Here is a 25,549-nt window from a genome sequence, read left to right as displayed (position 1 = left end):
AAATGTTGCACACGGTAAGAAAATCAATATAAACACTCTCCTCTCAGTTTTCATCTGGGTAAACAACACTCCACAACATTTACACATTATAGCAGCAAGGCTAAATTCTTTGCTGACATCAACAAATAAATTGCATTTTTATTAAATATCGTTTATTTTTTAAACACCTGAGAGACTGTACTGGGTTGTGACTAGTGTATTTTTTCTGGCTGTAGTAGTAATATCACTACTGCCTCTTTCTGGTGTACAATAAGAATCAGCATTAAGGATACAATGATTTAAAATAAAGATAAAAATGGTAGTTTGCAAATGTGTACATGCTTGAGGCCATTATTTAATGGTTTATTGTTGAGTAATTATATAATGGCACTGATATACCTACAGGCTGAGGACATAGCAGCTTGCCATCAGGTACAACTGCAGCACTTGCATTAGATTAGTTTACTATACAGTATGTTGCCACAAGGTGGCAGTCTTTGATTTACCAATCTGTATGCATTCAGATATTTCAGTCAATATTTAAAGATGTGTTGGTCATTTCTCTCAGTCAAATTTAAACTAAAATCAATCCTAATTATTCTAACAGTGGAAGGATGCTCTGCTGGAATTATTTTGAATTAAAGCCAACTTCTGTTCCTTTCACAAAAATGACTTCTCTTCTATGCTGAAAACCAGAATCTCCTTGGATGGAGTTTCTAGGTGGAAAGGTTACTTGTAACAAGGTTTTTTTTTTTTAAACACATTAAACTTGCTTTTGCATCTGCATTGCCCTGACAATGATAAAACTGCTCTTTAAAGGGACAGGCAAAAAACAACTGCTATTAAGGGTTTTGTATTATCAGAAAGCTATGCCAAATAGCCATGTCTATACTATTCTACTATACACTGACAGCTGTTTCTAAGTACTATAACATTGTACTTAAAATATGTACACAACAACACAGTAATAGAGAAGCATTTCAAACAGTTTCAGACATTTCAACAATAGCGTTACATTTTCACTTGTTCGCTCTGTAAATGTTATTGGAATAGGGTTAAATTAATGTCAGTTAAATAAAGCGTTCCTATATTATTCATTTATATTTGCAATTGCATTAACAATACAGGTGCCACTACATAGTCTGTGGCCAACTGAGGTGCAATGCCCTTATTTAACTTGCCTTATAGAACCTGGAAGGGATTATGCATTTATTTTAGTGCCATTTTAAAACGTGTTTAAAGCCACAGAGTAATACTGTATCACGGCACACCAAGGGATATTTATGCATTGTTTCTTACTTCTTAATCTAAACCATGTTGGAAGAGTACCCATGAAATCAACATCCATTTAAATATGGTCCCAAAGGCAAGGCATTGGGAGAAAATAATAGAGCTATTCAGTGATCACATCTATATTCTCGGTGTGATTGGAGAACATTGATTTGCTGAACCTAGTGGAACACAGAGTGAAATGACTATTAAATATAATGTGTAGCACTCTGGAGCCCCGGGGGTCTGTACAGTTTTGTTTCTTTCCCATTAGCTTAACAAAGGTATGCATACCAAATGAAATAAGCATGAGCATACGCTGCCTGGCTGTTCTGATTATATTTACACAAAGGATACTTTTGTATGCATATTTTAGCAGGTCTGGTAATCAGACAACAACGTTCAAGTGATGTGCTAAAGATTCAATCATCGTCTTCTGCCATCATCAGTAATCAGCACAAAAATAAAATAAATAAATGCAAGCTGTTTCTGCTTTACATACATTACATTTGCTCCGTTACAGCAAGACAACATACTATTAAACTAACTGTATAACACAGAAAGACTGCGTGGGTGAGATTATTATTGTTGATATTTAGTAAACTGCACTGAACACTAGTGAGGGTATTATTAATAAACAGCAAGAACTTTCTGTCAAAGGTTCACCATGGCAACACGTTTTTTGTGTTTCAAAAAGACAAATAAGCACAGTTTGTAGATTTCATGTATAATAAACAACCAAGAAAGATGATTGGTGACAGCTTATTAAAACTTGAACTGTAATGTATTACATGAAATGGAAATGTAAGACACTTTAAAATCCTGCCTTGCAGTGCCTCATTGTTGGATTCAATGCATTTGTGTCTCATTTATGGAAACCAGAAACGAAGCACGAAATGTGGTAGGAGTCTGACCTAGTCAAACAAACAAAAGGTGTGTGTGCACTCTGTTTTATTGTAGTGACCCTTTAAAATGCAAATACAAATGTGCCTCTTTATACAAGTTATCCTGTGTTAGACAGAGCAATATTTAATGCAATTCTTTTTTTTTGTACAATACAATAATTTCCAGTAACCATCTTGATTTTATAGCCTAAGGCCCTCAAAAATGCAAACACTTAAACTGATCATGTGTTGGTCTAGCCACCTGTGTGACTCAGTTGGGGAATTGATCTGCAGGCTAATACATTTTAAATGCAATTGAACATCTACAAATATATTAGCTTTGCAACCTTTCAGTAAACACCCACCACACCTAGTTCAAAATAATATGCAGCAGTGAACCAGGCTAATCCATATAAGAAATACAGTTATCCAGCACTTAAAATTCAAGACCCAATTGTGATACAGATTTCTATTTACAGTACCTGGCAAAATCAAGGTCTGCCTCTCGAGACATGGTTATGTTGGTCAAGTTCTGTTGGAGGACAAAGATATTCCTGCACATCTTCTTAATTCCAGATTCACTGATCCTTTTAAAGTACTGGGCCCCATTGATCAGGATGCAGGAAATCAAATGACCGAGACCTGAATTAAATGACACAGATACTTTCACTAAGACAGTTAAGAAAAGTTCAAAACAAAAAATTGAAAGGAAAAACAGAATATGAATCTCTATATAATATATTGTACCACTAAAAGCAAAAAGCAATTTTTTACAACCAACCGGCAAATCAGTCACACCTTTTTTAATATATATAAAATATATATATATATATATATATATATATATATATATATATATATATATATATATATATATATATATATATATATAGTGCCTTGCAAAAGTATTCAGACCCCTGACCAATTCTCTCATATTACTGAATTACAAATGGTACATTGAAATTTCGTTCTGTTCGATATTTTATTTTAAAACGCTGAAACTCAAAATCAATTATTGCAAGGTGACATTGGTTTTATGTTGGGAAATATTTTTAAGAAAAATAAAAAACTGAAATATCTTGCTTGCATAAGTATTCAACCCCCACACATTAATATTTGGTAGAGCCACCTTTCGCTGCAATAACAGCTTTAAGTCTTTTGGGGTAAGTATGTACCAGCTTTGCACACAGTGTCGGAGTGATTTTGGCTCATTCTTCTTGGCAGATTTGCTCCAGGTTGTTCAGGTTGGTTGGACGACGCTTGTGGAACGCAATTAGTGCTACAGATTCTCAATGGGATTGAGATCAGGACTTTAACTGGGCCACTGTAGGACATTCACCTTTTTGTTCTTGAGCCACTCCAATGTTGCTTTGGCCTTGTGCTTGGGATCATTGTCCTGCTGAAAGGTGAATTTCCTCCCAAGCTTCAGTTTTTTAGTGGACTGAAGCAGATTCTCTTGCAGTATTTTCCTGTATTTTGCTCCATCCATTCTTCCTTCAATTGTAACAAGATGCCCAGTCCCTGCTGATGACAAGCATCCCCACAGCATGATGCTGCCACCACCATACTTCACTTTAGGGATGGTGTGTTTTGAGGCATGGGCAGTATTAGGTTTGTGCCACACATAGCGCTTTGAGTTTTGGCCAAAAAGCTCTATCTTGGTCTCATCTGACCACAAAACCTTTTCCCACATCGCAGCTGGGTCACTCTCATGCTTTCTGGAAAACTCCAGACGTGCTTTCAGATGGTACTTTTTGAGTAACGGCTTCTTTCTTGCCACCCTCCCATACAGGCCAGTGTTATGCAGAGCTCTTGATATGGTTGACTGGTGCACCATTACTCCACTCCCAGCCAGTGAACTCTGTAGCTCCTTCAAAGTGATTGTTGGCCTCTCTGTGGCTTCTCTCACAAGTCTTCTTCTTGTTTGAGCGCTGAGTTTTGAGGGATGGCCTTTTCTTGGCAGTGCCTGGGTGGTGTGATGCAGCTTCCACTTCCTGATTATTGATCCAACTGTGCTCACTAGGATATCCAAACACTTGGATATTATTTTGTACCCTTTCCCTAATCTATGCATTTGTATTACTTTATCTCTAACTTCTGTAGAATGCTCTTTGGTCTTCATTTTCCTTCAGATTCACAGCCTTACCAACAGTGGGGTTTTTATCCAGAAAATGTGACAGCAACTTTAATGGTTCACAGGTGGAGGCCAATGGTAAGGTAATTGTGTCCTCGTTAGGGCAATTTCTTTCATCGGTGCAAACTGGGAGCTTCCACAGCACAGGGGTTGAATACTTATGCAAGCAAGATATTTCAGTTTTTTTTATTTTTCTTAAAAATATTTCCCAACATAAAACCAATGTCACCTTACAATAATTGATTCTGAGTTTCAGTGTTTAAAAATAAAATATCAAACAGAACAAAATTTCAATGTACCATTTGTAATTCGGTAATATGAGAGAATTGGTCAGGGGTCTGGGGTATGAAACAAAGTAGGGGGTGATGCATAGTCGATAATATGATAGATATATATATATATATATAGATAATATATATATATCTATATATATATATATATATATATATATAAGCGTCGTCACAGTGTACACAGATTTCCCAACATGGTTTACTATATATATATATATATATATATATATATATATATATATATATATATACACACACACACACACACACACACACACACACAGAAATCCCTCGCCAACCGCGTATTTGCCAACCGCAGAATTCATGTATTCATGGTTTTCTTTTTGTATACCCAAGGGCAGCTAAGATGTTCTATTCTCACCGAATTCAACTGTAAGCACCTTGGGGGTCAGAAAATGATGATGTTGCCTACCAACTCTGCGACTAAATGTGAAACTTTGGTAAACACATTACCCTACAAAACAATTTTTATTCTGAATTTATAAATTGAAATACCTTCAAAAATGTACTGGAACTTGTGCTGCTGCAGACTGGCACCCATGACCTCCTCGATGGCACTAATGTCTTTATTCAATTTTACCACTAGGGGGTCGTAGTCCATGCTTTCCACATTAGCAACAATAGCATAATTACCTTGTTTAGCCAGTGGGATTAGATAATGGAAACAATGAACTCTGTCAAGAGTAAAATGAGAATGTATTAGAACATAAAACCCAAGAATACTTTTCTAAGTTAAACAAGTAGAGAGACCAATAATTGGTACTGCTAATTGCTAAAATACCTTCTAGCTAGCTCTTCATCTTTTGCAAAGCAATAACCTTCACCCTTGCTTTCTATAAACTGCACTACGAATTAAAACAGACACCATCAACAGTATTTTAATTGGGTATGATATTTACTTGCCCTCACAGTGCTGCCTAGGAACGTGCTATTTGTTTGAAATGTGAAGTGCTGAAAGAAACAAGACATGGAATCTTGCACCTCACAGCAGCTTCAAAAGTGTTCCATAGCAGCCAAGCAAAAGCCAATAAACGCAAATGTCAAAGTAAGTTACATACCAACAATAAATACATAAATAAATATACACGTCCTTATTGTTGTACAATATAATATACATTGCCTACATTTCTTAAACTGTACTTTACACTACAATAGGCTTGTCAATCACATACAGGCATGTAGCAGTTTTATTATATACTTTATTACTATTAAAAAAAAAAAACTAAGTGAAAAAATTGTAATTTAACTGAATAATTGAATAATAAGAAAATACTTAATAACATTCAGGATTTTAGTGTTTAAGATACATTTTATAGAACATTCTTAGCTGTAATTAAATATAGTTGTGTGAGCATATTATACATATGTACATATTGTACATATAACTGCATAACATACCTCCGCCTTGATTACTTACCTGACCTCCAGGTGGAGCACTAGTAAGCAGCGGTCAGCCATTTCTTGGAAGGCTCTGGTCAGGTTATTGAGAGTCTGCATGATTTGTTCACGAATCTGAGTGTGGTCTGAATTAACCTGGGAGTCAGAACCTGGAGACATAGCTGGAAAACATGAAACTGAAAATAAACAATCATCCCATAAAAACTAAAAGTATTTTCCAAAAAATGATGTTTCTGTTAAGATAAAACTGACACAGTGTGCTTCATTTCATTTATTTCATTGAACATTTTTATTGGAAAAAGGGCCATATAAGCTATAATTAGCTCGTTTACAATGGTGTCCAACAACAGCAAATTACAAACACATAAAAACACACGGAATACACATTTAAAATTTTACACTTAAAAATGAAACACGCTTCCTTTCTTTAAAAGGGTATGCATAGTATTAAAACAAATGTGTTATTTCCTTGCCACGTTCCTATTAGGAAACCCTTTCATGATTAAAAAATAAATAAATAATGGATCATCATTTTTTGCACTTTTGTTTAAGCAGTCACTTGTGAATCCCTGTGTTTTGCTGTCAATAACAGGGAGGTGCTAATGGAAAGATTGCATCCTGTAAATCAATGGTAATACATTTAAAACCTTGTGAAGAAAAGCATTCTGCAATGTCCCTCATACACAAATCTATTTAGTCAGTGAAGCACTACAATGCAGCTCACTTCCTGCTGACAGAGAATGACTGCTAATGAAATATAAGTGACTGATTTAATGGTGCTGGCAAGATAATCGATTGTGGAGTACAATCCAGCTGCATGGCATGCAGCAGTAGACAGTTTTGCAAACTTTTTCAACTTTTTCAATGCTCCTTTTGTTAACCAAAAGAGCCTGATAGTGATAAGGTTTATTACTACTTTGCAATTATTGGAAACCTTAGCTTTAAATTATCAAAAGGGCCTGCTCAACTCGAAAGAAACACTTGGAATCTCAGTTCCAAGTGTCTAGATGACATGGTGCACACCCAACAGCGGGTCACACACACACACACCCACACTACCAAAACTTGTGGTATGGTCCCACCCTGGAACAATACAGATAATGTGAATGCACAGATGAAACAAAAGTCTGCCAAACCTGAACTGCTCGAGTAATTCTAATTATTTTGAGTTCTCTAACCCACCCCTATCTTGGTCAAAGGAAACTATAACCTGTATGAAGAAGACGACCAGTACTCGCTCACTACACATCTTAAAAAAAGATGACTATTTCTTCGTTTTAATTGTTATTGTATTTTTTTTTTTTTTTAAACAGCAGACTCACAAGCCCAGACATATTGGGGGGCTAGATGATTTCCTGTACATTCAAAACCTTTGCTTAAAACAAAGCTGAAGTACAACAGAACTCATTTGTACTTTTAAAGCATTCTGAAAAGCTCCAGAACCCTTATACAAGTTTATCACAGTATGCACTTTTCCCAGTTTACCCTGGTTTGCCATGTTTTTATAATATGCTTTACCATACCTCTTCTGTGCTTTACAACGCTTACCTATGCTTTACCATGCTTTCAATGTGCCTTAGTACACTGTGCTATGCTTTTACTACTGGAAACATTTATAAAGGGAATATACTGTACAGTAGTTTAGCTTGTCACCTTGTGCAGATTAAGTGTTTCGGTGCTAAATTAGATTTAAATGAACTGTGACATGCAGAAGAGAGGCAAAGCCCTCCTCTGAATGTTTATCAACAAAAATGACAGGACTTCTCGTGTAAATCAAGTGTGTATGTATATATATATATATATATATATATATATATATATATATATATATATATTCCCTATTACGATCATATATTAATATATATACATATATATTTATATATTTATTATATATATATATAATATATATATATACCCAGAACACACTCACCAGTATATGCAGCAGCAGTATTTAAAAATGGAATTCTAGTATTAGATATGATACAGTACAGATATATAAATATAGATGAACCCGCTTTATATCACAATATAAATTTGTGATATAATGCAAGTCATGATATAAACCGGGTTTCACATTTGCCTATGGCAGCACATTACGAGTGCGTGAAAATACAATGAAAGAAAATGAACGCTGCATTAAAGAGCAGTGTTTTAATATTGCACATTTAGTCGTTCTTTACATTTAAACAATGCATATTTTACTACAGGACAAACACATTTTGTATCACTAGTTGGAACAAACCATTTTGTGTCATGATCTAAAAAAGGCATGAATTGTCAGCTTATGAGAGCTGTCAATTAGATGTTGACAATGAGCGGGTTTGTGAGATGATGTTAAGAGAGGTAATTTATCAAATTAATTTATCAAGAACCTATGGTGCATCGTGATAATAAACGGGGCATGATATTAAACAAGGTGATTTTTATATATATATATATATATATATATATATATATATATATATATATATATATATATATATATATATATATATATATAATATATATATATATATATATATATATATATATATATATATATATATATGACTTAATATATATATATAATATATATATATATGACCCATATGCTGTAATACATTACCAGAATAAAATGTACCACAGCATTGTTTGCACAGCACTGTTGCCAATGAACTACATAATATGAAATGAATATCATACAATGAATACCTAAGTGCCTATTGAGAAGTGGCACTAAAACTGTAACCACATTCTTCCAGTACTACCTATCGCTACTAAGTATTTCATTTATTTTGTCACTTGTTAGTTTCCTATTTGAAGTGTTGTTTTCTGTTTTAGTTTTTTTAATTGCTTGTGAGCACTCAAAACTTCTTCCTTCCCAAGAAGCACATGTTCAAAGAATGTCAAGTCAAACGTATGCAAAACTAAATTGGAAGGGGACTTGAAGTGAACCAAGACTAGGCAGCTCTCAAATGTGTGATCTATTCTGTGATGTTCTCATTTCACAGTATCACTTTTAAGCATCAGTGGATAGGAAAAATTGTAGTAAAAAGCACACATCCGTGAACCAGTAAAAAAAAATTAAAAATAGAAAAAACTTTTATAAAACTCTTGAACCCCTGGAAACAGCATTTAGTATATCTACCATCTACAGTATAACAAAAAATAGAGAGATGAACATGTTAAACAAAGACAGCATTCTGCATTATATATCTTCCAAAGTCATTTCAGTCAACATTGACTCACACCACTATCATGGCTACACAGAGACAAATATCATCAAATCTCATTAGAGCAGTTTTTTGATAAGCAGGCTGGGCAGTGACTTCCCTCTGTTCAGTAAACAGTAATAATGAAGGGAGTGAAGACTGTCAGTGGTGATGAAAAGATATCTTAACACTCTATTGGTTTTTCACTTTCAGAAATAACGTTCTTATGTGTGTATACACTCACTGGTTAATGAACTGTCTCCTTAAGTAAATGGCAGGCAGCACTGCCTGAGGAGGAGAGCATCATTTTAACAGCACCGGAAGTTAATTTAACTTTGTGAATTTGGGATAAGATTTCGAAGATCTGTTTATTTAATTGTATGATTTTGGTTTTTGATGTCCTATTCCAAGCAGAAACTATACGAAGAATGACGGTCAATCCCCATTGTCAACTCACTTTACACAGCTCTGTATTTTAATTAGAAACCGTAGTGTTAAAATGGCAGTAACGATATGTAGGAGGCTCAGATTAAAAGCTAAGCCTCCTACACAAGTTACAAATGCTGCTGAGTTTCCACAGTGTCAAATATCAGGAGGCCAAAAAGTTGAAAAGGCTTTGGAGCCTTATTCATTAAAAGACAAAAACACAATTTCTTCCCCAACAATGCCATTTTTTTTTTTAACAAATGAATAAGTATTTCTCTTGAAAATACAGATTTAAAAGTTACAGCAATATTTTTAACAACAGTTTAAAACCAGTGTCCACAGGGTAAGGAGGGGGCAGTGTCGTGAAGAAAGTGGTAGGCAAGAACAAGGGTCTTAAACTAAATGTGGGCAGAAATAGGTAGCTAGTGGAGGGTGTGAAGCAGAGGGGTAGCATGAGAGTAGCGAGGTTGGGAGAATATAAGACAAGCAACAGAATTTTGAATGACCGGACAGCCGAAGGGGGAGGATAACCGAAGCAGGGAGACCAGCAAGGCGAGAGTTACACTAGTACAATCTCTCTTTGGAGAAGTACTGGGATCAATATGTTCAAGTCTCAGTATGTGGTGATCAATTTAAAATGCTGAACAGACTGTATTGGAGTACAGCCCCTGCTCTGACACCTTTTTTTGTGGCGCTATTCCAACTATTTTCTAATCCTATCTGCGAAACCTTCTGTTCATTTCCATCTGGACAGGGCTAGGGATGAAAACAGGAAAAAAAAGATGGACAATCTTTGGCAAACCAAAAAAAAAAAAAAGTTTCTACTTTCTGTTAAAAACGGTAGCAAATTCTTACCTAACACCATACAGTACGGTAATAGCATATAGCAGGATACAAATAAACCATAGCATTATTAAAATCATTCAGTGTTACAAGAGTGAATGACATTTGCATTTGAATGTTACTCAAAAAAAGATGTTCTTTGGTTTGTGTTACTCTTTGTACCTCTAGTGGCCAAGGGGGAAAATTTCAGAAAGGAGACATCCACAAGATTTGAAATGAACAATTTTTATTGTATTTGATAATTGACCATCCCCAGAATGAAATGTAATATGACTTGGCCCATGGCCTTGTCCATTGGAGCTCGGTAGCCACCCCTATACGTTGGCCAAACTATGACAACTAATGCCAGTGGGCAGGACAAGTGGCACTCTGGGCCACCTTCTTCCAAGGTTCATTGCAAGGTGGAGGCAGGGGGGGAGGAGGAGGAGGACCAAACAAAGAAAGGACAAGGAGGTGTAGACGAGAGGGCTATTTAAAGCAACAGATTACATATGTGATTAGTCGTTGGATTCTCCTTTCAGAAACACAACTTAATTTCCAATAAAACATGGAAGGAATGCATACAAAATTAATATGAGTGTTTGACAGAAAGACAATGATTCTTGGTGGTAAATCTCCCTCCCTACCTGTGAGGGCGCTAAGTAATGGGAAGAGAGTACCCTGGACTGTTTGGCCTGACACTTCGTTCATACGGTTAAAAGGACATCGGTCATTTAGAAAAGGGGTGGAGTTTTGGTATATTAACTTATCGACCCGGAAGGGTCATGAGTGATGGTATAAGTAGGGGACGAAGCGACATAATCTGTTCCTTCGTTTTGGTCAGAGAAAAGAACCTGGAAGGACCTGTGTTTTGTGAATCCGTATCATGAGTGTTTGTTTGTTTGTCTCTAATTGTGTCTTGTTATTAGTACACGGATAACATGCTCCGGTGCTGTAGTCAAGGGCCAGCATAATCCCGGAACAGCACTGCACTTGTATCACAAATAACTGCATTTGCACCATGAGCACTAATTCACGCACTAACGGACTTAAGTGTATGTGTTTTGTGTAGGTGTATAAAGAACAGTACTACTATTTCGGGAAAAACCTAGGGATTACAATTTAAGTAGTACACGCAGCTGTATTACTTAGCATCATTTATTGTTTACTGTTTGTTTTGCCATCAGGCACTGGACATACAAACTCATTAAATAATGTTGCACCTGGATTATAATTGTCTGTCTGTTCAGTGATCACCTGTACCTGGACACTGTTAACCACTTTGCCACAGAGTGGTATAGAGTTCAAACAATGCAGAGTTCAAACATCAAAACCTTGTTTGGTTGAGTTCAGCTGGGGGACAGGGAACCTTCAGATATTATTCTCTATCTATGTCTAGTCTCAGTGGAACTTTGGGTTACAAATTGACTGTTTTAAAATAAAAAAACTAACATTGTATCAGTAATAAACAAAAAAAAGGCAGGTAACGTTATATGGAGAATGTTTCATTGCCTGTTAGTGGAGTTTCAGCAGGCAATCCCAAAGTACAGCCAGAGGCTCCTGTGAAACTACACAGAAAACCTGTAAATCACCCTACTGGGACTGGCAGCCAGCTGGCTTTGGAAGCAGGAGCTCTCCCACTGCATCAACGCTAGAAACTGACTAGAACAAATATTGGCAACAAGGATTAGAATTACAACAAACGCCCAGCTGGGTGCTAACTGCTAACAGTGCCTATCAGCCGAATGATTACACTTCATTTCCAGAAAACTATAATCAACTAACTTTAATCAATCTAAATGCCAACGTAGCTGTTCAAAAAGCACCTGTATGGAGATAGTTTTAATCAATCAGTAGTTGAAAATCCACAAGGAAGCAATCAAAATACAATCACAGGAATTCGCGGGTCTGTCTGTGGATGTCAAAGATTTTGACTTATTGTGATTGAGGCCAGACATTATAACTGATTTGTCCTAAATATTTATATATTATATATATATTATATATATATATATATATTATATATATTATATATATATATATATATATATATATATAATATTAATGACTGTTTTTGAAATTCCAAGTCAGTAATGAAACAGCAGTTAATGAAATTATAATTTGCAGTGTTTTGATCTTCTTTGTTATATATTACATCTAGTTTCCGTGCTGGAAGTGGCACATGCAGAAAGCACAGAGGGTGGTTGAGTTAGTTTAAAATGTGTGTCAAAAAATGCAAAGAAAGTCGTAAAAAAAAAAATTAACAACAAGAGAATGCAGCTTTTTATCCTAAATAGATTTAAGCCCTTTTTATTGTCTTCATGCAGTCTGGTACCATGCAAAAAACATGAGGTGTCTTATATCACTATACTGATAATGCTTATATAAACCAGTATACAGTAATTTAAGGTATGGTTAAAACAAAGCGAATCACAAGAAACAAAGCTGCAATGGTGTGTGAACTAGTCTTAAATGTTTATGCAAGCTTTCATCACAAAAATGCCACATAAAGTTAGTGGACGCTTGAATGCAAATCTTTTTTTTTTTTCCTTTCTACAATTTAAAATAACCTGGTCACAGCTTCAGACGAAATTCAATTTCTGTTTAACCAAACACATTTTTATTAATTCAGAAATATATTGGTCGTTATCCAAGTCTTAAAAAACAACAAACCCTAAGGTGAATACTGGTGCTATTAAGAAACTAGGTCTAGCAGACTTACGTTTTGATGAGAAGTCCACATCAGCGTCTTAATTTTAAAGTGAGGCAAAAGTGGGCAGCAGTTTGTGACAAAGACTGATAAGTGTTGCATGTATTTGGGCACCAAGTCTGTATCCAAACCCAATAGGCAGCTTAAGTGTGTTTATAGAACACTTTACAACAGTCATAGTAAAAAAATGTTCTCTGAAAAACACCTTGAAGCACAATAAGATGCATATGCCAGCTCACTGAACCATTCCGTTATCTCGAGATCACAAGATAATTAATCTCTGGATCTCATGAAAACGGAAGTGATCCCTTCTGTTTTAAGGAAAACGTAAGTAATGACTTCTGTTTTCTTGAGATCCTGAAATAAATTCTCTCAGATCAATTATCTCGTGATATTGACTTAACATGTTTTTTTTTCCTGATGGCCTCAATGAGCCGCCTTTGATACAAGACTAAGCATACCCAATAAATGTACAGTATTTAAGGACTTACAGTTTTTGTATGTTAAAATATTAAAACATATGCCTCAAGGTCAGCTTTAAAAACTTCTGCAGCACAGCACTACAAAGATCAGCGGCTGGAATAAGCACCCTTAATCTATGAATATTACACTATAAGTGAAAAATGTGTATTCGTTTGAAAGACAAGAAAGAATAAAATGACTTTTTCATACCTGACTGGCTCTGCAATATAAAATCCAATTTGGAAAAAGTTAAGATAAGGGGTTAGCTACGGAAGTCCCATCAGCTTAGCAAACACTAAATAATGAACAATACCAAAGCTGTCCTATGTGATAAAACACTCCATTAATGGCACTGTTTTAAATGAATGGTAATTATGACACGTTCACAGTTGAGTGCTATTGGCATTTATAGCTAAAGCAAACTTCAGAAGGTTTTCTGTTCACGTTTCAATGATATTGACTTCATGGTTTACAGTACAGCTGATTTGAGCTGTGTGAGACCTTCTGCAATAGAGCACAGATTCCTCAAGTCTCAATGCTTGAGAATCAGGCTCACCACAGGTTTTCAGATGTATTATTTATAATATTTTTTAATGAAGTTCCAGCTCATTTGTAATTCTCCCTCTATATCCAGCTCTAAAACTGAGTTATAAACAACCTCTAAAATCAGGTTATAAAAATCACAAATATCAGCAAAACTGAGGTTTTGGGAACACTCTATCAAATAAACTGCCTTAAGAGATGCTTCGGTGCCCACAGTTATCTGTCTATTGCTAAAACCTGTTGTGGTAAATGAACATCTTACATCTTCAGCCTCCTTAAATCTTCATCTGCAGTGTATGCGACAGGTGGCACTGCGGCACATTTTATAAGATATCAAAACAGTTTAATCCAATATACAACTCTACATTCCACCAAGGATTTGTTTTGCTTTTTCTTGTTTTCTGAAGCCTATCTGTTATCAAATTTGCAATATTCTTTCATGACCAGTACTTACTTTGTGCTGTTGGCAGGCTGAAGAAGAAGCCTTTGAGCCTCCCTGCTAACCACTCCAGGCTCTCGTGTAGGCTGGCCAAGGCCTTAAGGTCGCTGACATCACGCAAAATTTCATTTGGAGGAATCAGCTTGTCTCCTAGGTTACCAGTCAGCACCTCCGACTCCTTTGCAAAGGCAGCCCTAGAATAATAACGTTAAAGGGTACTTTATAACAGAAATGGTTCCCCCCGGAGACCTGCTGCACTTCTTAGCTGGGATCAAGTTAAGATACGATTCTCAGATTCTCAGAGAAACATTTTTGTAACAAACAGTAATGACAACTTTCTACATGAACTGTAGTTTAACAATGTTTCTCCTCTTTTTATGTCCCCTCTACCATAGATAAATAAGTATGATTCTTTTTTTTTTTCTTCAAATAAATATGTTTTAAAAAACCAAAAGGTAATAAACTTCCATGCGATACAGTATGTGCAAACTTAATACAGTACCAGTAAATTCTAAACAGTATTTGCCAAACATCAGACTAGTTTATAAAAAGTAACAGGAGACAGTCCTTCTCCAGAAGTGAACAAGGAGGACAGTGGGTGTAAATGAAGGGCATATGTGATAAATCAAGATAGGCTTCCCTTGAATAAGACATTCTGGCAGAGACCCGTGTCTGAATAAAGGTTGAAAAGCAGCCAAGTGTCCACATTAATAGCAGCAAGCATTTAAATGAGGCCTCCCACATGCCCTTGACAGTGGTTTCACGTTCATTTAGTGCCACTCTCATCGTTACCGCCGGGAAAATTAGTGCCAGTTATCCTGTAAGCAAACTATGCATATGAGTCAGGCTCCAGGGTAGAGTGGCAGAGGAGCTGGGCAGGAAAGAGAGGCTGTCTGAGCATGTCCTCAGGGGAGCCAGTGACCGATTACAGTCTGGCACTCTGGGAATACTGAGCAGGAAAAATCTTTACCATTGACTTCACTTAACAACACAACCTGGCTCAGGGCTTTTAACTCCTCCATGTTCTAGCAACAACACAAAAAAGACCTAAAGTAACCACTCATTTCAGTAAAGCCTCATGTGACCTACTGTCAAGTAATAATCCACTTACCCTCTCACTGCCATATTTACACTTTAACTGTGTTTTGAACAGATGAATAGGATGCATGAGACAGGTCTTGTTTGCCTATATCTTTTCTTTAGAAAAATATTTACTCAAAATATGTAGGAAAAGCAAGCCTATTAAAACTGCCTAAATCCCTCTTGAACAGATCAGAAGTGAATTAATCTAATGATTGATTTGCAGTTGCTGTGCCAAAAGCTGTATTTTTCCACTACATAGTCCATTTTTCTCTGAAATAAGAGCCACCAGAACCAATGTTAATTCTTAATTTTAAAACAGTGGGATAACTAAATAAGTAAATAATAATTAACTAAATAACTAAGTATATTATTATACCTAGATGAGGCTGTTTTATTCACACATTACAGTCAACATATAACATATGTTAAATACATCTATATACACTAAAATATAGAAATAAGACACATTTATGTCTGTTTCTCTAATTAACAAGGAAGGCACTAGACATGATTAATAAGATTTGCATGCCTCAGCTCTGTACAGATTAATTTTCTCTTTATTTAACCTTTGAAGGCTATTGTGTTAATAATGCAATCCTGCTACTTTCCTAATGAGAAGAGTTTTAGCCATCAGTACCTGCCTGTGCTTCTCTCAGAACACATCCATTACTAAACTTCACTAGGAAATTAGTTCATTAAAATCCACACAGAAGTCCCCAGTAAACAGGTACAGTCTTTACTGCATGTAATGGCATTTGGGGCTCAGACAATGCAATTAGTATTGAATACAAGAGCAGAATGCATAGCCAGTTTCCAGATTGAACAGTTAAGACATATGGCCAAAACATAACTGCATTTCAGTATTAAGGCAGATGTTGTTCCATCCAGCAGTGTCCATACCTAATTAACTTTAACTTAAAATCTAAAATGTCTTTGGTTTGATCACATAACTATAATGTGCAGCAGAAAAGATAAAGAATGGTGAAGAAGTAACATCACCACAATAATCTACACTGGTATATTTTCTCAAATTTAGTAATTCTACTTTAAAAATCAGCAATGTTATTATGTTACATCGAAGTGTGTTTCAGAATTCTAATATTTTTATAGTAAAATGGTAAGATATGGAAGTGGTACTAGCAGATTGCCACAGTATTCCCAATAGTGCTTATTTATGTCACCAAAATATGAACTGCCCTCTTCTTTTTTTTAAATGCTGATGCAGAATTTTTGTCTTTCGTCCAGCCTACTCTCAAATGTGTTTAACATACAGTGCACTCTGTTTATAAGAAGACCGATATGATTATTGTGGTGCAGAATCAAACTTAGTATGAAAATGATAAGAGCTTGTTCCCTGGCTGCAGTGTAATGGGTTCACCACTAGATGTCACGAGTTCTCGCATGTATGCACGCCCACGAAAAATCCACAGCTGCGTTTCCTTAACGAATTATGGATAATAGTCAATTGGTTAACTGCTTGTTAAAGCTAATGACACTTCGATAGAAATGGCTTCACCGATAGCTTTGTGATGGGGGTATAGAGGCGTAAGGAAGCAGAAGTAACAAAAATAATTCAGATTTAGTTTTGTACTATGTAGTTAGTGCTCCATCTGAGCACCAAGGTATAAGAAAAATAAAACCAACACTGGTTTAAAAAACTGTAAATCAAGACTCCAGCCTGATCACTTACACTGTCCTCAGCCACTCTGACACATTGCAATTAGCAAAAGCGTGCCATCAGCAGTTTAAATACAGTATACAGATGTCAATGATGCTCAATCGCTGAGGACAACACATCAAAACAAGTCCTTGTGGGTAAGCAGCTTGTTATATAATCACTATTATGTTTACTCAAGGCTGCAGAATCCTATTTTACTACAGTACACTTGAGAAGTGATCGTCTCGTGAGGGTGCCTAGTTTAACTGCCGTGAGGTGTTACATGTAATGGCCTTTGAATTAAAAATGACATTACAGTACAGTATTTTACTGTCAGGACCACCACTGCATTTAAGCATCTGTGGCAGGACTGGTGTAACCATATAGGCAGAACAGGCGTCCTCCTAGGGTGGCAAAAACGGTACATAATTACATTTTAAACTTCACATTTCTTTAATCGTAAAGATCAGTGTTAGATCAGTGTTTCCTGTTCTGAAAAGCTTACTGCTGATGTTACGGAACCATATCATGAGCAGTGGTGTAGTCCTAAATCTGGAAGTATGGGAACGCTGGGGGGCAGGGTGATCATGCCAGCGCGGTGTCAAGCGAAAATTGGTCTTCCCAGGGAACAGGCTTGTGGTTGTTGAGCCCGTTGCTAAGGACGCATTGAAGTTCCTTGGAGTGTGCCATTATTGGATTTAATTTAATTAAGTTGATTATGATTCTTATAAAAGGACGTTGTTAATACAGGATAATCGAAACGTTTTACCAATTTTGTATTTCTAAAATTCTCTGATGACTGTCCTGGAAATCACTAGATTCGTACTGCTTTTGACAAGAAATCTCGCTAAGTCAGCCTTTAAAGTCACTAGGTTTGGCGAGAAATTCTCCAAATTGACAACACTGCTTGAAGGCACAGAAAAAATATTTGATTTACCAACGGCTTATTACTGCCTTGACACATCAAGGAAAAGAGATCGCTTCGTCAGTGCCAAGACGTTGAAATTAGAGTGGTTGTTGCCATTTAAGCATTTTCATAACACACTGGTAAAGATTCTTAATTATTTAAAGTTAATTCTTAAGTCAAGGATCTGCCAATAGAAGGATTTGCTGTGCACAATTATATGATCCCTAACCTACACGTCAGATAACAGTTTTACAGTAGTTAAGGAACGCAACACCCTACTGTACAAATAACGTACAATGAAAATATGATGTGTCTGAAGTAACCTGTGTATCTTGTATCAGTTGTTATTTATAACTCTAAGCTCATGCATGGTGGTAGAATCCACTGATCATAAATACTGTCATTGTAGAGATGACAGTAGATGTCACTACCATTTGTAACCAGTGATGATTGTATATAGTTATATATAGTTTTGTGACACTGTAAAAACAAAAAAAAAGGCTGAAAGACTGCCTATCTGTGAAGCGGTGAAAGAGCCCAGAGCGAGTCAGAAGAACAGAGAACCAGAGCAACTGAGAGTGTTGGAGGAAAGAAAGAGGAAAGTGAGAGGAAGCGCAGAGAGAGCGAAGGAGTTATTTTTGTTTACTGATTTGGCGCGAACCCCGGTTCAAACAGGGATTCTCTGTTATTTTATGTTATTTAGTGCACTAATTAAAAGCAGCAAATTTGGAATCACATCTTGTCTACCTGTGTCTTGCTTCACATTCAACGCAGCAGTTCATTACAATATAAAAAAACACAAATGCACAATGCAGTGGTGCAGTCACTGTTTGATTACAAACTTGTCCAGTGTTTCCTGCATCATTGCATGATCCACGCTGTGTACGTGCCTAATCACGCGAGATGTGATCAAATTCAAACACAGCTTTTATTGCCTGTACATGTCATCGCACTTGACATAGTACTGTATTACATGTACTCAGTTTGCCACAAAATTACTATTATAAGCGGATTGCTTGATTCTTACAGATTATTTTACATTGGTTACCATAGGAATGATTTTGTCCCAGTGGTTTTGATCACTATCTGCAGTTGATTCTTATATCAGTGATTCTTATAAAACAGAGTGCACTGTATACTGTTTTGTATTATTAAAATGAACAAATATTGCCAGGGGGATTTGTGAAATAGGTTCTATGCAGTGGAGTATCTGTCCTTGCCCCCCTCTCACCTCTCGTCCTTTTACTCCCCTATCGGAAGACTTTTTGGCAGCCAACCCCAGAGGTGCCTTAATCTTTTATCTTAACAAGGACTACTCTATAATGCTGAAGCCCTTGTGTTTGGACAGGGTTACCACTTCATTTAACCTGGAACCTCTTACATAATGGGCTGCGTGTGACCTGCTAAGGAACATCAAATTAATCATATTTAGCTTTGTTTCTAGGGGGACTGCCATGGGAAATTTCCATTTAGTGTGAAGAGTCACTCTGAAGGAGAGATGGAAGTCATGGGCATTCATATTCTTCAAATAAATAACCCTCTGGTAACCTCTTGACAAATATAGAACAGATTTTACTCAAATTAATATGCATGCCTAAATACTGAATTTACCATGGGGTTTTCCTATTTATCCATCAGTATTTAAAAAATGATATATAGCCTTCAGAGATTTGTTTTTTGTATAGGCTATATAAAAAATTCTACTTGAAACACACATGGGAACCACTGTCTTAGATGCTCAGTCCTATGGCTCTCATTGTAAAATTACTTCATAGTCATTAGGCAGCACGAGAACCGAAATTGCCACCTGATTTTGTAAACCCAGAAAAATACCATTAAATCACATCTCCGGGCATTTGGCATTTAACACAGTCAGTAAGCAAACAGAAAGGTATCAATCCCAATTACGGATTAATACATAATTTATTATGTTCCCAATGGACAAACTGCTGAATCGAGTACAATTGTGTTGCTATAACCGGAGACTGAACAATGACATTTCTCTTCAGATAATCGCTCCCTCCCCGTCAGTTATCTTATTTAGAATTCCTGTGTTTGTCTTTTGTGTTTATATTCTTACCGGGTAAAGTCTTCCTCATCCTCTCTCTTTTGCCTCACTTGTCTGGGCTGTGCCATGTTAGTCCAGTTGGGAAGGGATTTCAGCAGCCTGCTGATGTCTTCATCCTTGGCCCATGATGCACTGATTGTCAGCTTCTCCTCAGACTGAACAATACCCCTACTTACAGGCAAACAAGCAGAAAAGGCCTTTAATTCATCCTGGACAATCACAACATCTGCTTTACAGACCTCGCCCGGTTAGAGCAGGGATTTTCACAGGGATACTTCTCAGGGTCATAGGGGGTACGCAGGATGACTCAAAAATAAAAATAAAAAGAAAAAAATGATCTTGAATTGATTGTTAATGGTATTAAATACATTATCTCTTAACCACTGTGCATAAATATACAGTACCAGTCAAAAGTTTGAGTACACTTGCTGGAAATGTTTTACGTCGTATACGTTTCTGTAAATACTTGAAAATGAAAACACGTTACAATATACAAAACAAAACATAAGGAGTATCAAAGCAATGTTCAGGAAAATTGAAAATTGACTCTAAATCTTGGATTCCTCAAAATAGCCTCCCTTTGCCTTAATAACAGCCTCACAAACATGAGGCATTCGGTTTCAGCAGGAAATCACCCAACAGGTCTTTCCAGCTCTTCTGCAGCAATTCCCAGAGATGTAGGGCACTTGTGGATAGCTTTGCTTTGACTCTTCTGTCCAGTTCAAGGTCTATGGGATTGAGGTCTAGAGACTGGGCATGCCAGGTCATTAGATTGAGTTGTCCTTCACTTTCCTTCTTTGCCAGATAGTAATTGAACAACTTTGAGGTGTGTTTCGGGTCATTATCTTGCTAAAGAATGAAGGACTGCCTAACTAGCCGTAATCCTGATGGAATGGCATGCCTCTGAAGTATGCTATGATAGCCATGCTGGTTGAACTTGCCATGGACTTGGTAAAGATCACCAACTCTGTCACCAGCAAAGCAACCCCAGACCAGGTCACTGCCTCCTCCATGCTTGACAGTGGGAACCACACATGCAGAACTCATGGGCTCAACCTCTCTGCGTCTTACAAATACTCGGCGGTTGGACGCAAATATTTCAAATTTTGACTCATCGGTCCATAAGACCGACTTCCACTCCTCAAACGTCCAGTTTCTGTGTTTTTTGGCCCAGGCAAGTCTCTTCCTCTTATTCTGCACTCTTAACAATGATTTCTTAGCAGCAATTCTTCCAGTTAGGCCAGCTTCACGCAATCTCCTCTGAACAACTGATGCTGAAACACCTGTACTTCTAGTAGCATTTAGCTGAGCTTGTATTTCAGGGGCAGTTAATCGCTGGTTTCACAGACTTATGACTCGAATGAACTTGTTCTCTGATTCTGAGGTCACCCTTGGCCTGCCTGACCTGGTTCGGTCCTCATGAGTGCTAGTTTCTTCAAATTGTTTGATGGTCCTGGCAACAGCTGTTACAGACACTTGCAAAGTTCTTGCGATTTGTCTTAAAGATTGACCGTAATTTCTTAAAGTAAATACAGACTGTGTTTTTTCTTTGCTTAACTGAGCATATTTTACCATTTTCTGCTCCCTTACATTCAGGAATGACAAACTTGTGCCTATGCTACCTAAATTTATAGTAATCATGGACCCTCACCTGTTAACAATAATTGGTAACAAAAGGTTAATTAGGTAACATGCTAGTTAACTCAGAGAACATCTAACAAAGACACTTTTATACTTAGGCCAGTGTTCTAACACCGTGTTTTACACATCAGGCTTTTAACTGACTTGGGCTTCAGACTGAAATTCCCTTGCTTTAGGTGACCATTTCATTGAAATTGACAAGATTTACGTTTTCATTTAAAAATTAAATTTCTGAATGCAATTCACTTATGATTATCAGCTTATATAAAAGTACACTTACCACATAATGAAATATTAAGTGTTTATAAACAAGTTTATACAATTAAAAGCATAGATAATCATGAAAAACCTGGTTTCAAGCAGGTGTATTCAAACTTTTGACTGGTACTGTATATATTTTTTGTTTAGCAGCTCAAACGTTAATATAGTAATGTTTCTAAATTATCATCCACATGCATGCATGTGTGATTTTGATTGAGCTGAGTTCCACTCTGATATTAGGGTGGGTGAGGCAGGCGTCTGGCGATTCTGCCTCTATATAGAGCTCTACTCAGAATGCACCATGCTACTTATGAACTTTGCAGTTTTCAACTCGTTGTACAATTGAATACTAAATCAGTGAAGCACAATTTGAAAGCATTTTTTTAGAAGCATAAACACTCAGGTAAACCTAAATAAAAATCATCAATACTCTTTTTGTTTTATTTATTAGGCGCGGTTGAAATTTATTAACAGTAATAGCTGTTTTTGATAGAGTACAGTTATGGCCAAAAGTTTTGCATCACCTATAATTTTAGGATTGAGGCGCCATTTTAATAAACATAATTTAAATTAACAACAATGCAGAAAGTTAGGGAAAGCAAGGCGTTGTGTTTTAAACCTTACACAATCTGGTCAGTAACACTTCAATGTGGACTACATTTTCACATAAAACCATTTTGATATACAAGACACATCAATCAAAACAAGACCATCATAGCTGTCGCACATCTTGCAGATTTTAAATAAATGTAGTCATTCATACATACATACGTATATAAGGAATGGAAATAAGACTTATGTTGCATAGCAGTTTGATCAGTTCCAGGTTTTACTAGGAGTTTAATAAGACATAACTGAGCTTGTTACCTATACACTCGGGCTAACCAGGCTCATTTTAAAACCTGAAACTGCTCTGCAATAGGAGTCTTATTTCCATCCCTGCATACATGCATACATACGTACATACAAATTTAAAGGATGCTGGCAGGTAATACTGTACTTAACATGCAACCATAAACCTAAGGAGGACACAAAACACAAGAAATTCATAACCTCTAAAAACAGCTGCCATAAACCCTCTAAATAAGAAGCCACATCTTGCCTTTGATTTGAAATAATAATCATGTAAAGTTTGACTTGCAATTTAGTATTCAAGTTGAATTTCTAACAATGATTAATCCAAGGATTTTCCAAAAGGACAAATACAAGTTGTAACAAGTTTAGAGTATTCACAGATTAGCTTTTGCATCAATATTTTAATAGCATAAATAAATGAATTCTGAGAAAGCTGATAAAGCCTCAGTTGCAGGATGTGTTTTTTCCACTGCACTAGCTAACTAACACAGAATTTTAAAATACCACAAAGGGAGTGATATCAATATATAGCATGCATTGGTCCAATGACCTTCCTGAAAGATTGTGAACACTTTACAAAACACTGACAACGCCTAATGAAGTTTTATAATACTGTCACAATATTGTTAAAGAGTTAATTTAAACGTTTGTGTTAACAGACCATTCTTTTTTCTAAATTATTTAAAATTAGGTTAAAGACAGCCCTGCTGCTGTAAACAGTGTGTGTGTGGGAATGTAAAGTTGGCAGGGATGGGGTTAAATCTGTTGCTGCCAGCAATCACTGGTGTGGCCATTCTCCAATTAGATAACTGGTGCTAACTGGGGAGTGGCCACATGTACAAAAGAAGCCAGGAAGCCTTTGTCTGGGGAGGACGTTTAGCGAGTTTGGAATTGTGTTTAGAAGTCTGTAGTAAAGGCGAATGCCCAGCCTGCAGTCGCTTATTGTATTGCTTTGTCCACGTCGAGAGGGCTCAGCGTCCATGCTGCTGCCAGCCTTGCCACCGCCAGAGTGCCCAGCATCGCCGCTGCCAGCGTCGCCACCGCCAGAGTTCCCAGTATCACTGCTGCCAGCGTTGCCAGTGCCCCACTCATCCTCGACCGCCGGAGTGTCCCACTCATCCTCCACTGCCGGAGTGTCCCACTCATCCTCCACTGCCGGAGTGTCCCACTCACTCCTGTTTTTGTGTAATAAAAGTGTGCAACAGTGCTTCACCTGCAGCTTTTCTGTCTCTAGATCTAATTCCTGCAGGCAGCCAGCCTGGGCCGTGACGCTACCCTATCACAGACATAAATACTGAAATGTGGTTAACAGAGTTTGTGATTCTAGTAACCAGGAAGCTATAGGCAAAGCTGGGGTTAAAAGCTGAAAACAACTGTTTAAAGGAAGATTTTCATGTTGGGATAATAAGTATTTAGAGTTAAGACTTTTGTGAAGTTACCTGTATGCAGTATTGCAGATTTCCTTGTACTCTTTTAGTTTGTCACACACCATCTCAAGGAACTGGTTGGAGTAAGCACTTAGGTCATGCATTAGGTTCCTCAAGTCCTGAATAGATTTCTCCACTATCACTGTGCTCTGGAAGAGACAAATATAAAAACAAGTCAAAAACAGAGGCCCAGCACAACACAAAAACAACATCCTGCTGAAGCATGGGAGAAAGGGAAACATCAATACCACAAACAATGATAATGATGAAGTCTCATTCCTAAGCAACCTGTACCAATTAATTAGGGTCAAGCATGTATCTGTAGGTCAAGGTATATAATGGAGCTAAACTCTAGAAAACTGATACAGTGGCTATCAGTCAAAAAAGGTGGAGATAGGTCAACTCCTTCTTCAGTGAGCTGCAGACAATACTGCTTCCCTTACAAATTAACTGCATTTGCATGAGACAATAGCAATGGAAAAGATTTGAACTGTGCTTTCATAAAAAATTAAAATAATTACAGAGTGATATTAACCGAAGTGTGAAAATAACAACACAGTATCAAATACATCTGAGGATCTTTAGGGTTAATAATAACACTTTAAGAGTTTAACTTTAAGAGTATTACTAAAATGATATATTTGATGATACTACTACTACTGCTACTACTACTAATAATAATATTCATTAAAAATAATACTAATAATAATATTATTTCCCTCCACTACTGTCATGGAGAAATATACATAAATGAATTAATACATAAACGCATTACCATGAGATTTACAGTCTGTATTATTTTAAAACAATAAAATATTGTACAGGTAATCTCATATGTAAGCATTTCATTTCTATCATTATAAACATATTTGTCAATCTTCATAGTGTAATTGTTTTACAAGTCCATGGATTGTGCATGTCCAATAAATAACTAATAGCTCTTCTGTTCAAAGATAGTAAAACAATCTAGTTATTTTTTGTTAATATAGTGTTTAAATTTTTTTAAAAAATGTAAATATCGTAAATGGCAAACTAGGTTAGCAACAATCATTACATTTTTGGCCAGTACACGCTTGGCCAGA

General features: G+C 36.6%; 1 protein-coding gene across 4 annotated transcripts in view; it reads right to left on the bottom strand.

The window, feature by feature from the left end:
* Window positions 1-25,549, bottom strand: part of LOC121319875 (exocyst complex component 4-like) — a 138,291-nt gene that overhangs the window by 6,904 nt on the left and 105,838 nt on the right. The window contains exons 12-17 of one of the 4 annotated variants that reach the window (XM_041257787.1): window positions 24,480-24,616; window positions 20,296-20,454; window positions 14,584-14,762; window positions 5,995-6,136; window positions 5,073-5,251; window positions 2,615-2,774 (exon numbers count right to left, since the gene is read on the bottom strand). In XM_041257787.1, coding sequence (XP_041113721.1) covers window positions 2,615-2,774; window positions 5,073-5,251; window positions 5,995-6,136; window positions 14,584-14,762; window positions 20,296-20,454; window positions 24,480-24,616 — 956 coding nt within the window. Of the gene's footprint in view, window positions 1-2,614; window positions 2,775-5,072; window positions 5,252-5,994; window positions 6,137-14,583; window positions 14,763-20,295; window positions 20,455-23,804; window positions 24,216-24,479; window positions 24,617-25,549 lie in introns of those variants that run through there. The other 3 variants (XM_041257789.1, XM_041257788.1, XM_041257790.1) reach the window with 3 other exon arrangements.

Source organism: Polyodon spathula, chromosome 8 (assembly GCF_017654505.1).
Source record: "Polyodon spathula isolate WHYD16114869_AA chromosome 8, ASM1765450v1, whole genome shotgun sequence".
In the NCBI taxonomy this organism is placed as follows: Eukaryota; Metazoa; Chordata; class Actinopteri; order Acipenseriformes; family Polyodontidae; genus Polyodon; species Polyodon spathula.
Note: the sequence above shows the minus strand (reverse complement) of the source record. Positions and strands in the feature narration are given on the sequence as shown.